This window comes from Rana temporaria, chromosome 6 (genome assembly GCF_905171775.1).
Source record: "Rana temporaria chromosome 6, aRanTem1.1, whole genome shotgun sequence".
NCBI lineage: Eukaryota > Metazoa > Chordata > Amphibia > Anura > Ranidae > Rana > Rana temporaria.
Window position 1 is genome coordinate 151,831,965 of NC_053494.1, and position 17,108 is coordinate 151,849,072.

General features: G+C 41.3%; 1 protein-coding gene across 4 annotated transcripts in view; it reads right to left on the reverse strand.

Annotated features, from left to right (window-relative positions):
- The window catches only part of COL6A2 (collagen type VI alpha 2 chain), a 59,572-nt gene that overhangs the window by 2,515 nt on the left and 39,949 nt on the right, over window positions 1-17,108 (reverse strand). For 3 of the 4 annotated variants that reach the window (XM_040357609.1, XM_040357610.1, XM_040357611.1), the window contains exons 25-27: window positions 14,069-14,221; window positions 11,356-11,808; window positions 8,958-8,996 (exon numbers count right to left, since the gene is read on the reverse strand). In XM_040357609.1, coding sequence (XP_040213543.1) covers window positions 8,958-8,996; window positions 11,356-11,808; window positions 14,069-14,221 — 645 coding nt within the window. Of the gene's footprint in view, window positions 1-3,166; window positions 4,194-8,957; window positions 8,997-11,355; window positions 11,809-14,068; window positions 14,222-17,108 lie in introns of those variants that run through there. The other variant, XM_040357612.1, reaches the window with a different exon arrangement.

A 17,108-nucleotide genomic window follows, 5' to 3' on the forward strand; every position in this document is an offset into this window, starting at 1 on the left:
AGAAATGAAAAGCAATGTGTCTCTGAATAGAAGCACTAACAGCGCTAAGGTGACTAATTAAACCTGTAATTAACCTTCTGCTAAATTAGTCTCACTGAGTGAGGATGAATGCAATGTGTATGACCACAAAATGAAATAGGTTTAAAATATAAAATCATGTGAACCAAAAGGAATAAAAATGCATAAAGTCCATTCACAGAAAAAACTGTATAAAGTCTCTTAAACCGATGTATTTCATAAAATCCTTAAAACTTCCAATTGTAAAATAATCTTCATACCGGGTCTCCCTTAGGAGTTCTACTCACCAGATGCCTATGGTGTGTTCAGCATTAAGAACTCCTTGCTCATACTGGGATTCCTTTCAATGGATTGCCTTAAAAGTCTCCTCAATCTTCCAAAAATATCTCCTTCCTCCTGTTGTCACCGTATCTCAGTAGGTTTGGTATAGGTCATAAATGAGGGAGTGTTTCATGTAAGGCAAGTGAAAAGACATATAGTGTAATACTGTTTTTTATTGAGAACCATGCCCCATAAAAATATATATATGCTTACAAATGTTGAAGATAAAATACAGCACATCAAACGTAGTGAACTGCAGCTCTCGTCCGCTCTAGGTGCACAGTCAGCTCAGCTCCAGCTGACAGGCTCCCAGTTCAGTGTGAACGCTGTGTGTAGTGGAAGAAGCACGTCATGTAGCCACGCCCTGACGCGTTTCGTGATTGGCTCTCGTCTTCAGAGAGCCAATCACGAGAGCCAATCACGAAACGCGTCAGGGCGTGGCTACACGACGTGCTTCTTCCACTACACACAGCGTTCACACTGAACTGGGAGCCTGTCAGCTGGAGCTGAGCTGACTGTGCACCTAGAGCGGACGAGAGCTGCAGTTCACTACGTTTGATGTGCTGTATTTTATCTTCAACATTTGTAAGCATATATATATTTTTATGGGGCATGGTTCTCAATAAAAAACAGTATTACACTATATGTCTTTTCACTTGCCTTACATGAAACACTCCCTCATTTATGACCTATACCAAACCTACTGAGATACGGTGACAACAGGAGGAAGGAGATATTTTTGGAAGATTGAGGAGACTTTTAAGGCAATCCATTGAAAGGAATCCCAGTATGAGCAAGGAGTTCTTAATGCTGAACACACCATAGGCATCTGGTGAGTAGAACTCCTAAGGGAGACCCGGTATGAAGATTATTTTACAATTGGAAGTTTCAAGGATTTTATGAAATACATCGGTTTAAGAGACTTTATACAGTTTTTTCTGTGAATGGACTTTATGCATTTTTATTCCTTTTGGTTCACATGATTTTATATTTTAAACCTATTTCATTTTGTGGTCAAACACATTGCATTCATCCTCACTCAGTGAGACTAATTTAGCAGAAGGTTAATTACAGGTTTAATTAGTCACCTTAGCGCTGTTAGTGCTTCTATTCAGAGACACATTGCTTTTCATATATATATATATATATATATATATATATATATATATATATATATATATATATATATATATATATATACTGTATATATATATACAAAAATGTTTTGCCTTTCTATTTTAAACAGGATGGGTTGTTTTATAAGGTGATGTGATCATTTACAATCACTTTAATGTATGCTAACAGTTTTTCTACCGTTTTAAGGCATTTTTAACTTGTGGTCAAGTTCGCATATTGATGTTATTATATACAGATCAATGATCATTATGCAAAATGTATATTTACCTTTGATCATAAACAACATTTAGAACAGAGGAGAGACGAAACGATGGTATCCACCCACACATATGCTCATCTAAACTTGGACTAAAATTATCTACGTTAAAGTAGCATCTCCTTCAACACTTTAACAAGTTCAGGATTACCCTGCCACATTCAAAGCAACAGAAATAGCACCGTTTTACATACTTCCAATATAAAGGAAAGCCATTGTAAGTATGTCCATGCATATATATATATATATATATATATATATATATATATATATATATATATATATAAATACTCATGTACACAATGCAGTATACAGTAGATCACAATGCATTGGTAAATAAGCTACATGGCATGAATACTGAAATAGGTTCCCCAATCAAAACTATTATTTAGGTATGGTATAAGGACAAGGAAAGTGATAAATAGTTGTCTCCTAAAGGGAGCCAATGTTTAGTAAATGTTGTTAATTATATTCAGCCTTATGCACACAACTGTTATTCATGTCATGGAAAAAAATGATGTTTTTCTCAACTTGATTCCTCTCAAGCCTGCCTTGCATACACACGTTTGTGAAAAAAAATGCTCGAGCAAAGCGTGGTGACGTGCAACACGTACGACAAGACGTATGACGGCACTATAAAGGGGAAGTTCCATTCGAATGGCACCACCCTTTGGGCTGCTTTTGCTGATTTCGTGTTACCGTGTGTTAGTAAAACTTTGGTGAGAGACGATTCACGCTTTTCAGTCTTCGTGCTTTTCAGTCTGTTACAGTGTGACGAATGTGCTATCTCCATTACAAACGCTAGTTTTACCAGAACGAGCGCTCCCATCTCATAACTTGCTTCTGAGCATGCACTTTTTTCCCCCACCTCGTTAAAGCGTACACACGACCGTTTTTCACGACGTGAAAAACGACAAGAAAAAATAGAGCAGGTATTAAATTTTTATCGGGCATTTTTCTCATCGAGAAAAATGCTCTGGAGGATACACAACCGTTTTTCACGACCAATCGTGTGTACATGGCATTAGATTCCTAACACATTGGTCTTCCATGATTGGTCATTAGGTAGCAAGATTCTTCCAAAGATGTATTTACCATAAGAGGAGAGGACAGTGTATAGTTAGGCCCCGTACACACGACCAGTTTCCTCGGCAGAATTCAGCTTCCGACCGAGTTTCTGGCTGAATTATGCCGAGAAACCCGGCCGTGTGTACAATTTCGCCGAGGAAGCCGACGAGGAGCTCGACGAGGAAATAGAGAACATGTTCTCTATTTCCTCGTTGTTCTATGGGAGCTCTCGGCCCGCCGAGCTCCTCGGCGGCTTCAGGGCTGAACTGGCCGAGGAACTCGATGTGTTTGGCACGTCGAGTTCCTCGGCCGTGTGTACGGGGCCTCAGAGGAGGGCACACCAAACCTCAAAATGCACAAATGATGTTTTTTTTTTTTTACATTTTGTTTTAGTCTGTTCATGTTTGGACATTTGTGGTTAAATTAAGCAAAACTATATTTTAAGGGATGGACAATGCAAGGGATGCATTGTATTAAAATGACTGCATGACATGAAGATATGTGTGCACGACAAGGCATTACTATTTAGGGGTACATCATGACTTCTGGGGAAAGAAGCCAATTTTTCTGCACATTGTACATAATAAATAACTATTTTAACTGTTGAACCTATTCAGATGAATAAGCAAAAGCTGTTAAGGAAGGTTGGATAAAGAGAATCAGATAGCGGTATACACGAATTAGAGGATTAAGATGTCAACAGGGGACTTGCAAAAGGAATCAAATTATTCCAGCAGAACTACTTGCTACTGTTATTAATATGTATTAATAACAAGAAAACATTTCAAGAAATTTCAGAAAGGGGACTTGACTGAAACAAATTGTTAAATAGTTTTCAAAATATGCAAACAAATATATAATCTTTATATTTTATACATATACAAAACATTTACAAGACAAACTCTTCAATATAGATTTATTGATAATGCGCCCCTCCAGAATCCTGTCTGAGGACCAACTATATATCTCTACTCATAGTATAAAGCTATGCCTGACTATGCTTCACAACTTGAAAATACAAACCCGAATGCATACACCTGTTAAACCTGTAACAGGGATCTACCACCTTAATTCTAACTGGGGATGACCATTCTGATTTAACAGAGTCCAATTAGAGCTTCTGAGTCTCCTACAATGTCTGTGTGAACCATTTTAAAAGTGTCAATAAACAGCCCGGTCCACTTCTGCCTCTCATCTCCATTGGAAAACTTGGCTTTCTCAGCCGTATAAACCATCATAGCAATGAGCTGGGATTGCGTTGGGGGCTCGGAACTCGCCTTCTGGGACTCAAGGAATTCAGCAACCTGAGGGATGGTTTTGGGAAAGGCGATCTCCACACCCTCTTCATTAAGGTCGTAATTAACGATAGTTGTTGGGTTATGTCCCTTCCCACCTGCAAGTGAGTGTCAGAAGGACAGGGTCAGGGCTCCCTTTCCTCTGATACAATTGTTATTAGACCAATAGCATTTAGAGATCCTTTTTGCCTTTTAACTTTATAATGTCCTCAGTGTTTTAGCTCTCTAATTCCGCAAAGATGTCACTGCCTCTTTTTTTACTCCACCAAACCAGATCACACAGGGGGTCAGAAACAGGGGCAAGATAGACAGATCATGCAGTGAAATTGCAGCAACAGAAGCGGTGTAAAAAAAAAAAAGAAAGTACAGTAGAAAGATATAATGATCTTCAAAAAGATATAGTTATGCATCCTCACATTATTATTTTGATCACAATTATTTGTAATTGTTTAATTATTTAAGGTAAAGTATAAATTCTCAGGCACTTTTAGGGCCATGTCACGCTAGCTGTCCTGTTGCTAGAAGTATTCAACTGTTCCTACATGTCACTGCCTCCCTAAACAATTTGCTGCAGTATCTAATTCTTCAGCATGCAAATACTTTATGTACAGGTGACTATTCTTTCTTCCTTTGTAACAATTATATCATTGACAAGTTGATGCCAGTGATAGTATAGTTAGAGGTCTTTAATGTGACACGGGCCTTCCAATTAAGGGGGGGATTAACATGGACATTTTTTGACTTGTTTGTTGATTTCACTTTCTTACATTTTTCATTTTAACATCTTGGGAAAGAAAGCTCAGATGCCCATTAAAACAGCATTTCTAGTTGAACTCAAAGGAAACAGATCAACACTCGCAAGCAATATATAGGGGGTCTGTTTATAAAAGCTTTCACTAGAGATTTACACAACTTTCACTTAGGTTTCACACATTGATTTCAATATAACATTTATGAATAGATTCTTGATTGTTATGATCTTTGCTAGCTGGTTCACCAGTTTAATTCTAGGATTAAGACTAATGCCCCGTAGACACGATCGGAATTTCCGATGGAAAAAGTCAGACTGTCTCTTTCTCAATCGGAAATTCCGACCGTGTGCATGCCACAATCGGATTATTTCCATCGTAAATTCTGATGAATTCCATCAGAGTTTAGATAGAGAACATGTTCTCTTTTACTCCGATGAAATTCTGTCAAAATTCCAATGTGATTTTGGTCAGACAAAGGTCCGACCATGTGTACGGGGCTTTACTGTATACATGGGCTGACTGGTGGGGAACGAGTGAGATAATTACCACAAATGCATTTCCCATCAAAATAAATGAGAATGTATAATCATGGTGGTTATGGTGAGAAGGGCCTAAATCAATCAAAAGCCCTCCAACTTGTCATTGTGAAGCACAGTAAAGCCTTCTTAGAACAGAAGGTAATTGCATGTCTCAGGCCTCGTACACACGACCGAGTTTCTTGGCAAAAACCAGCAAGAAACTTGCTGGGAGATATTTTTTTGCCGAGGAAACCGGTCGTGTGTACACTTTTCGACAAGGAAACTGTTGAGGATCTCGTCGAGCCAAAAAGAGAGCATGTCTTCTTTTTCCTCTACGGGAATGGAGAAAATTGGCTTGTCGAGTTCCTCGACAGCCTAACAAGGAACTCAACGAGGAAAACGATTTGTTTCGCCCGTCGAGTTCCTTGGTCGTGTGTACGAGGCTTCATTCATCACATATGCCAAATATAATGGGGATTATTGTTCATTTCAGGACAGTGGGTGGCTATGAAAATAATTCCTTGGTGAGGAACTTTTTGGCTGAAGCCAGGTAGGCAGCATTTAAAAACTTCCTCACCAGTCTGTAACAAATGTTCCTTGTATGACTGCACTTGAATAAATAAAGCTGACAGAGAAGCAACTCTCCATAAAGAATCATCTTTTGTTTATTGTAACATAGCAATGCACCAACACACCACCTGGTGCTAAACAAACCTCACATGTTTCACTCTGTTTACAGGGTATAGAGACATAATAGTTAACTGATTCCTTTTAAAAATGATTAAAAATAGATAAAAATCAATCATATAATGTACCTACAGTTTAGTTTCGTTTTTGCCTGTTGCTTCCTGTCTCTCTGATGTACAGAGCCAGAGAGCCAATAGAGGGCAGTGACTGTTTGTTAAACGAAACTGGATTGGTGCTGAGGTGTTTTAGACACACAGTAATCACAACTCCTTGATTAGTGACCACAGAGAGAAATCTCCCAGTACTGTGGTTATCAGGAAACAGACAACCAGGATATGTCCAGAACAGAGAGGAATTACAGCAAACTCAAAGCAAAAACGAACAATGAGGACATGAAACCAGGACTGCAGTAAGGTAAAGGAAGCTATTTAGCTAAAAAAAAATTCCTTTAGTGACCCTTTAAAGGAGATTAGTCATGGCTCTATGACTAAGCTTCCTTAAGGAGTAAAAAAATTACGTTTGTTTAGCATCAGGTGGTATGTTGGTGCATCGCTATGTTACAGTATACCAAAGATGATTCTTTAAGGAGCATAGTTCCCCTTCTCCTTCTTTTGGGGACTTTCAAACTACAGGCACCTTAGGAGTTTGCTAATTTCGGATTTTGGTTTGGAGATTACAGAATGGAAGATCTCAACCCTCATGCAGGAACATGGATGACTGCTAGGCAGTGGGGGTTGTATTTTTCCACGGATTTTCTTTAAAGAGAAGTATAGCTTAAAAAGATAAACATTTACACTCACCTAGGTGGATGCAGCATCAGTTCAATGCTGCATCTGTCTCCTGCCGCTTCTAAGACGGAAGCTCCGTTCACATATGCTGTGGCCACGGCTCACAGCATGGGGTCCGGTGCATCCCTGTTCACCGATTCAGGTGCGAATCAGGTCCAAATTTTTGCCTGAATTCGCACCTGAATCGGAACCAAAGACGCACAGAACTCTTTTTTAAGTGGGGACCACGGCTGTACTGGAGCTATGTGAACCAGCTTCATTGAGAGCCGGTCAAACTCTCCTGTCATGCGAATTGGATGCGGTGAACCCTGCATCCAATTTGCATATGTGTGAACCCAGCCCGAGAACTGATGGATCAAAGACCACTGATCGCTCAGTTCTCAGTCTTCACTGAGCAGAGAGCCGGTCACTGTCAGTCACTGGCTGTCTGCTCTGTCCCTCCAGTGCTCACTAGAGTGTCAGGCTGTGCTGGGGGTGGGGGCAGCTGGCTTAGGCTCACCGAGAGGCTGAGCCAGCTGCCAATGAAGGCATCTGGGTAGATCCTGACTGTAAAATTGGGATCTTTCCCAAGCGTGGACTGGCTCAGTGATGTCACCTGAAAATGTAATCCCCAGCAGAAGTCTAGGCAGAATAGCTTTGGCTATACTTCTCGATTTAAATAACTATGCTAACAAAAAACAGCAGCAATTTAAAAAAAATGTGTTCAATTTAAAATTTTAGGCCTATTCACATTTGGTGACTACAGTGTTTTTTGTTGTGCATTTTTTTGCCACTTTTTGGAGAATTGGGCTGCTCTCTGCTTTAAAAATGTGCCAAAGCAGATCCTGTACCTTTTTTCTGACCTGAATATGGCACATTGATATGATATACACAACAAATAAAGTGAAAATAGCGAATAAAGTGCTACAGTGCATGTGACACAATCCAATATTATTATTCAAATAAATCAAAACTGCATATTAAATCATAAAGTCCATTTAAACATGATCCAAGTCTTGCAATAATGTTCCAAACGTGTTCACGTGACAACACACTTGTGCTCCCCCTGATGTGAATTTGCTCACTTCAGGGCGTGGGACCTGCCAATTAAATTTGGTCTATACACGAAAACGAACCACCTCTGGGTTCTGTGAAGATAGAACTATGGCATCCTGAGCTGTCCAGTAGTGTTGTCTCTTTTGTCTCTTCCCCCTGAGGAAGACACATCACATCCCTGTGTCAACACGCGTTGGGGAGGGGACAGAACAGTGTAGGAGGCAACAGCTGGGGGAATATACACCCTCAGCGTTTTTCTGCTTGTATTTGAGTAGTGCACTGAAGCACCTATACCATGTGAGTACCCCGGTAAGGGGCTGTGGTTTAATAAAATGCTTTTATAAAATGGTATCACACTATCCAGACTTTATCTTTTATATGTGTTTGGAGACAACGCTACTGGACAGCTCACAGAACCCAGAGGTAGTTCCTTTTCGTGTATAGACCAAACTTAATTGTGAGGTCACAAGTCTTGAGGTGAGCACATTCACACGGGGGGGGGGGGGGGCACAAGTGTGTTGTTACATGAACATGTTTGTAACACCATTGCAAGACTTGGATAGTGTTTAAATGGACTTTGTGATTTAATTTGCAGTTTTGATTTATTTGAATAATAATATTGGATTGTGTCAAATGTACTAAAGCACTTTATTCACTTTATTTGTTGTGTATATAATATCAATTTATCAACACAATTTTAATTAATAATATTGGTATAGCGCTGCTTTTATATATATTTTATTTTCACAGCACGAACCTATAGGACGTGATCAATGCCAGCAGCTGAACATTTAGTATTTAAATGTTCGCAAGATCTTTAGTTTACAAAAAATAACCATATTATTTAGGGATGTTTACTATTAAAAAAATCTACAAAAGCTTTACAAATAGGCCCCCTCTGTATCACCTGTAAGTCTGTGGAGACAATCCAGAAGCATGCATGGTTATGGGGGCATTGAGAACATGTGGCATTACCTTGAAATATCTGTCTTTTTCCAGATGGTGATACTTGCACAAGTTCACACACTATTTATTGCATTAGAATAAGGGATCGATATGTATTACCTTTAAGTTATAATTACCTGATTGACATGGCAGGTCTGGACACACAATCTGAGGGTCTGCAAAGATTAGAAGATTTAGACATTTAGAACATTTTAGCATTTGAGAACATTAAAGCGGATGTAAACCCAAACAGGTTTTTTTTTTTGCTGTCACAATGTAGAGTATAAGATTTCCTATCATTTGTGCCCAGTCTTGCCACACAGAGTTAATGCAGCTCTGAGCAATCCTCTTTTATTGTTCAGTGAAATAAAACAGACTTCCAGATAAAAAGCTGTCTAATTAAAAAGTCCTTACCGCCCCCTTGCTTCGAGTGACAGGTTATTTACATATCTCTCCTGGATGTTGTCATAATATGAGGTGATCCACAGTTCATAGACAAGTGACCAGGATGTGTTATGTGGGAGGAGGGGTGGATTTCTCTCTTTCTCTCTCTCCCCACATAACACATCCTGGTCACTTGTCTATGAACTGTGGATCACCTCATATTATGATAACATCCAGGAGAGATATGTAAATAACCTGTGACTCGAAGCAAGGGGGCGGTAAGGACTTTTTAATTAGACACCTTTTTATCTGGAAGTCTGTTTTATTTCACTGAACAATAAAAGAGGATTGCTCAGAGCTGGATTAACTCTGTGTGGCAAGACTGGGCACAGATGATAGGAAATCGTATACTCTACATTGTGACATCAAAAAAAAAAAAAAAACATCCACTTTAAAGCAAATACAATCTAATGGTAACACCTCTATAAAAAATTCTAATAATAAACCACATCGTAATGTGGCCTTTCAATTACCTATATAACTATGCATGTAAAGAGGTGCTGGTCTGTGGAACAGTTTTACTTAAAGCGGGAGTTCATCCATTTATAAAAAAAAAAATTTTCTCCCCTTAGCTTCCTGCTCGTTCGGTCTAGGGGAATCGGCTATTTGTATTAAAATATGAGCAGTACTTACCCGTTTTCGAGCTGCATCTTCTTCCGTCGCTTCCGGGTATGGGTCTTCGGGAGCGGGAGCGTTCCTTCTTGATTGACAGCCTTCCAAGAGGCTTCCGACGGTTGCATCCATCGCGTCACTCGTAGCCGAAAGAAGCCGAACGTCGGTGCGGCTCTATACTGCGCCTGCGCACCGACGTTCGGCTTCTTTCGGAAAATCGTGACGCGATGGATGCGACCGTCGGAAGCCTCTCGGAAGACTGTCAATCAAGAAGGAACGCCCATTCCCGCAGCCCATACCCGGAAGCGACGGAGAGGATGCATCTCGTAAACGGGTAAGTACTGCACATATTTTAAAATAAATAGCCGATTCCCCTAGTAAAAACGAGCAGGAATCTAAGGGGGAAAAGTGCCCTCTAAGGGTGAACCCCCGCTTTAAATAGGAAATAACCAAAGTTTCATTACTGTGCTCTTTTAGTCTATTATGGTTTGTTTATTCAGCCTATTTACCCTGTAAATCCATGTAAAGATTGCTCTTAGAAACTGTGAAATGCTATGGGCCAGATTCTCGTAGATTGGAGTAAAACTGTGCAGGCGTAACGTATCTCGTTTACGCTACGCGGCCGCAAGTTTTACGGGCAAGTGCTTGATTCACAAAGCACTTGCCTGTAAAGTTGCGGCGGCGTAGCGTAAATCCTCTGGCGCAAGCCCGCCTAATTCAAATGATCCAGGTAGGGGGCGTGGATCATTTAAATTAGGCGCGTTCCCGCGCCGATCGCACTGCGCATGCGCCGTCCCTAAAATTTCCCGACGTGCATAGCGCTAAATGACGTCGCAAGGACGTCATTGGTTTCAACGTTAATGTAAATGGCGTCCAGCGCCATTCACGGACGACTTACGCAAACGACGTACATTTTTAAATTTCGACGTGGGAAGGACGGCCATACTTAACATTGGTTGCCCCTCATATAGCAGGGGCAACTTTACGCGTCGCAAATGCTACGGAAACGTCGTAAATTCACTGCGTCGACCCCGCGTACGTTCGGGAATCTCGCGTAAACAGCTAATTTGCATAGACGACGGGGAAAACGACGTCGGCGACACCTAGCGTCAGGAAAAAAAATTGCATCTAATATCTGACAGGGTAAGAGCCTTACGCCTGTCAGATCTAATGGATATCTATGCGTAACTGATTCTAAGAATCAGTCGCATAGATACGCCGGGTCAGATTAGGACTTACGACGGCGCAAATGGCGTTGTGCCATTGTAAGCCTTTTGAGAATCTGGCCCTATATACTTACTATATGAGCTATTGTTTGTAGGGGTATGCCATATATGCATATTTTATATTTGATGAAGGCTTCTTAGCCGAAACAAGTCCGCATATAGCCTGTACCCATGTAACCAATAAAGGACTTTTATTCAAGAGCATCCAAGTCGCCAGCCCTTTTTGATTCACATAAATGCATATTTTATTTACCTGGGCACAGTTGCTTCTCCATGGTGTCTATGAACTCATCAGCAACCAGTTCAGAGAAAAGTTTCATCTTCTGAATTTGCTGTGGCTTGTCGCAGGTGATGGATGTCAGGGTCTCCAAATCATCTTCTTTGTGGAACATGTCACCAATGCCAATAGCATTGACTGTGACATCCACATCACACAGTGACTTCAGGCCATCATCAGGGTCTCTTGGGTCATGACGACCATCAGTGATCACTACTGCAATAACGTTGGCTTTGTTACGTCTTGTTTCTTTGATTAGTGTATTATAAGCAAACTGCAGAGCAGACGGGGTCCATGTTCCTCCAGCAATCCATTCCAGACGCCTCACTGCCTCCTTAAAGCTGGACAGAGAGTCAATGCTGGGATCATTCATTTGAATAGCCTCAAATGTACCCTCATGACTGTACTGGACAACGCCAACTCGAGCACCTGTAGAGTGATATCCAACTATATTAGCAAATAAGCTCTTATTATTATACCAAAACCAGACACAATTCATTTGAACACATAAAACAAAAATATAACAGGTTCTTTTATTGGCAGAATGAGTTCTGTTTTATAAAATTGACTCTTAAAGGATAAGTTCACCTTGCAGTGATTTTTACCTTAGCTGTTTCGGGACTTGCATACATGCCATTTGTATTGCTTTTCTTCCTCGTTCAAAGGCAAATGCAAGCGCAACTTGAAGCAGTTCAGAAGCAATTTAACGCATATCAAATGCAAGCCAGTTATGTCGATGTACACAAGGGGCCAGATTCTCGTAGACTGGCGTATCTTTGCGGCGGCGTAACGTATCTGATTTACGTTACGCCGCCGCAACTTACACGGGCAAGTGCTGTATTCTCAAAGCACTTGCTCCGTAAGTTGTGGTGGCGTATCGTAAATCGGCTGGCGTAAGCCCGCCTAATTCAAATGTGGAAGGGGGGGCGTGTTTTATGTTAGACTACTGTGAGCCGTCGTGATTGACGTTTTTCACGAACGGCGCATGCGCCGTCCGTGGAAATCTCCCAGTGTGCATTGCTCCTAATACGCCGCAAAGACGTATTGGTTTTGACGTGGACGTAAATTACGTCCAGCCCCATTCACGGACGAGTTACGCAAACAACGTAACTTTTTCAAATTTCGACGCGGGAACAACGGCCATACTTAACATTGGCTGTGCCTCATATAGCAGGGGCAACTATACGCCGGGAAAAGCCTAACGTAAACGTCGTAACTTTACTGCGTCGGCCGCACGTACATTCGGGAATTCGCGTTTCTAGCTAATTTCCATACTCGATGCGGAATTCGACGGAAGCGACACCTAGCGGTCAAAAAAAAAATGCAGTTCAGCTCCGACGGCGTAAGAGACTTACGCCTGTCGAATCTAATGGATATCTATGCGTAACTGATTCTAAGAATCAGTCACATAGATACGACGGCTCAACTCAGAGATACGACAGCGTATCTGGAGAAACGCCGTCGTATCTCGGTTGAGAATCTGGGCCAAGCTCTTTATCTTGGGGGTGTACCCAATAATGTAAAGCTCTATACCACAAGTAAATAATAAAGTATGAACTCTCATAACAAAAAAAAAGGATGCTTGCCTTCAAAGCCCATGATCCCACACATTTTATTCTGCATCAGGGGTTCTAACAGCTCCACTTAACCGCTTAAGGACCGCCTCCTGTATATTTACGTCGGCAGAGTGGCACGGACAGACATAAGGATGTATATATACGTCCCCGTTAAGATGCCGCCATGTGGTCGCACTTGCTACCCTGCCGCTTTCTCCGTGAGCCCGACGGTGGGTCCGGCGGACTCGATCGCCGCGGGGACTCCCGCGATCGTCTCACGGAGAGATGTGTGAACAAGCATCTCCCCGCTCTGCCTAGTGACAATGACACTGATCTCCGCTAGATCAGTGTCATGTGACACACAGCCCACCCCCCCTACAGTAAGAAGCACTCCCTAGGAAACACTTAATCCCTACAGCGCCACCTACTGGTTAACCTCTTCACTGCCAGTGTCATTTTCACAGTAATCAGTGCATTTTTATAGCAATGATCACTGTTAAAATGACAATGGTCCCAAAAAATTGTCAAAAGTGTCTGATGTGTCCGCCATAATGTCGCAGTCACGATAAAAATTGCCGCCATTACTAGTAAAAAAAAATATTAATAAAAATGCCATAAAACTACCCCCTATTTTGTAGATGCTATAACTTTTGCGAAACCCAATCAATAAACGCTTATTGTGATTTTTTTTACCAAAAATATGTCGAAGAATACGTATCGGCCTAAACTGAGGGAAACAAAATGTTTTATATATTTTTCGGAGGTTTTTTTTTTTTTCAAAATTGTCGCTCTATTTTTGTTTATAGCGCAAAAAATAAAAACCGCAGATGTGATCAAATACCACCAAAAGAAAGCTTTATTTGTGGGAAAAAAAGGACGTCAATTTTGTTTGGGAGCCACGTCGCACGACCGCGCAATTGTCAGTTAAAGCGACGCAGTGCCGAATTGGCAACAAAATGGTCCGGGGCTGAAGTGGTTAATCTACACTGCACAGGCTTTATTCAGCAGCTGATTCCAACGAGAAGTAAGACCAACCTTGGTTCTTGGATCCTGACTTGCTAAAATGTAAACATGATTCTCTTTTAAACACCTACGGTAATAATCTTAGACTGCAGTGTTCTAAAATACTGTACCTATGTCCGAGTTTGGATCTTTGGCGAAGGATCCTAGTCTGCTTACAACATTAATGACAAAGTTCTTCTCCAGAGTAAAGTTGGTGTAGCCAATACTTTCAGAGCTGTCAATAATGAAGACAAGGTCCAGAGCACCACAGCGCTTTTCACAGTCTAAAAAAGGAACAGGGACAGTACAGTTCACATAATGCTAGAAAACATTCTTATATTTAAAGTGCAGCAATACTCTTTCAGTCAACATCAACTAGTTTAATCCTTATGCTGCTAGCCTTAGTAAATATACTCTATGGGCCAAATCCTCAAAAATCCTGCCTAACTTATCTTTTCCCATTTAAGTTACACTGACTTAAAATTTCTACCTAAGTGCCCGATCCACAAAGCACTTACCTAGAAATTTCAGGCCGTGTAACTTAAATGTCTCCGGCGCAAGGCGGTCCTCTTCTGCAGGGGGCGATGACAATTTAAACGAGGCGCGCTCCCGCGCCGGCCGTACTGCGCATGTTTGTGACGTCATTTTCCCGACGGGCAGCGCGCGAAATTACGTTACGTCGGGCTTTGTGGATTGCGACGGGACAATAAAGTTGCGTCGGGTAAAAAAAAAGTTACGCGCCGGGAAAAAAAATTAAAAATTTTAAAAAAATCGCGGCGATCGAAAAAAAGGTCTGTTTTTACAAGGTGTTACTAGTTTACACTTTGTAAAAGCAGAACTAATTTTACGTATGCAAACGTAAACTTACGCAGAAAACACAAAGCTGAAAAGCTTTGTGGATCTCCGTAAGTCCTCATTTGCATACGCAAAGCGGCATTTCGACACAAAATGCCCCCAGCGGCGGATGCGGTACTGCATCCTAAGATCCGACAGTGTAAGTCTCTGACAGATGTCGGATCTTCTGCCTATCTTTGGAAAACTGCTCAGTTCCAAAGATAGGCACAGGGATACGCAGGCTGAACAGCAGTTCCGCCTGCGTATCCCTTTTGAGGATTTGGCCCTATATAATATATATACTTGTTTTAAACTTTTTTTTTAAAACATTTTTTGAGTTGCTTCCTGGTTTCTGGACTAGGCCAAAATGCTGCCATACACCCCATGAGTCTTCTTGGGCATTTTCTTTTCTTTCATCTAGAGGAGAGGTTTTCTCATCTAAGCACATTCTTCTGCATGCATGCTTAATGAGGTTTGTAAGTCATTAGTTGAAATTGTTGGCATCCCTCTCTGTTTAAGGCAGATATAAAGCACGGTGTATCAATTTTTTTAAAGACTATTAGCCAGATTCATAGAGAGTTACGCCGGCGTATCAGTAGATACGCCGTCGTAACTCTGAATCTACGCCGGCGTTAATTTAAGCGTATTCTGGAAACCAGATACGCTTAAATTAGGCTAAGATACGAGCGGCGTAAGTCTCCTACGCTGTCGTATCTTAAAGTGTAATGTTTAGGCTGGCCGCTAGGTGGCACTTCCGTTGAGTTCGGCGTAGAATATGTAAATGACTAGATACGCCGATTCACGAACGTACGTGCGCCCGTCGCAGTAAAGATACGCCGTTTCTGTAAGAGATACGCCGCTTAAAGATAAAGCTGCCCCCTAGGAGGCGTAGCCAATGTTAAGTATGGCCATCGTTCGCGCGTCGAAATTTGAAAATTTTACGCCGTTTGCGTAAGTCGTCCGTGAATGGGGCTGGACGTAATTTACGTTTACGTCGAAACCAATACGTCCTTGCGGCGTACTTTGGAGCAATGCACACTGGTATATGTACACGGACGACGCATGCGCCGTTCGTAAAAAACGTCAATCACGTCGGGTCACGAGTAATTAATATAAAACACGCCCCCATCCTCATTTATATTAGGCGCGCTTACGCCGGCCCCATTTACGCTACGCCGCCGTAAGTTAGGAGGCAAGTGCTTTGTGAATACAGTACTTGCCTCTCTGACTTAAGGCGGCCTGGCATAAATACGATACGCTGCGCCGCCTTAAAAATACGCGCCCCTACCTGAATCCGGCTATATATTCCTAAATACCTTTTTCCACAGCTCCACTGTGCAGTCACGTGATCCCCCTCCACTCCCCTTCCCCAATCTAAGCGGAAAAGTGGGAGGGGCTGAAATTCCCCTCTGACAGCCAGTCAGCAGAGAGAGAGACCACGTCACCGCACAGCGGAGCTGTTCAAGAAGGTATTTAGGAAAATAATAAAAAAAAAGTTGACACACAGTGCTTTATATCTGCCTAAAATAGAGGGGATGCCAGCGATTTTAATACATTACTAATACATTACAGGAATATTCAATAGCCCATATACAGTCAATAGTAACCAATGGTGGGTGTCAGCCCCAATTTGTGTACAACATGGTCCACAAAGTAAAGGGGAAATGCTAAACGACATTGACGCGTTTCAACCAGTGTGGGAAAATGGAGGCATGTAAACTGATCACAGTATCATAGATCAGCAGCCATGATTATCATGGTAAGCACACACAGGGAGACACAGGGACAGGCAGGATTAACCAGATATTTTGCATCATACAATGGGACAAATTACAGGGCACAAGCACTGTGCTATAGATCATGTTTTAAAGAAACAGGAGCATTTTTTTCTCTTTAGGATTACAACCACTTTAAGCTAAGGACAGAAACATTCCAGGAAGTAAATGCTACATGAATCATCTGCCCTTACTCAAGATGGCCATGGCTAGAAATGCTAGGGTGTGTTTTTCAAAGTGTTTTTTTTTTTAACAAAATAAAGCATGGAGACATAGATGGATGGGTGAGTTTGCTTTGAATATAAAAAACGAATGAGAGTATTTTCAGATTGTGTTGCTCAGATACAATTAAGTTCCACTTTAAACACATCCGGAAAAATGTAATATTTTTTTGCTTCGTATATAGTGGGGAAGATTTCGAAATCCTGGCAGGTTTTTATTGTTGTGTTTTCCTTTGGTCAGGAGATGTATTTTTATTCCTGTAATTATTTTGGGAAGTGAGAGGAAATCTCCTAAAAGTGAAGGGAAATTCTACCTTCCTCTGCAACAATTCTTTTTTTTC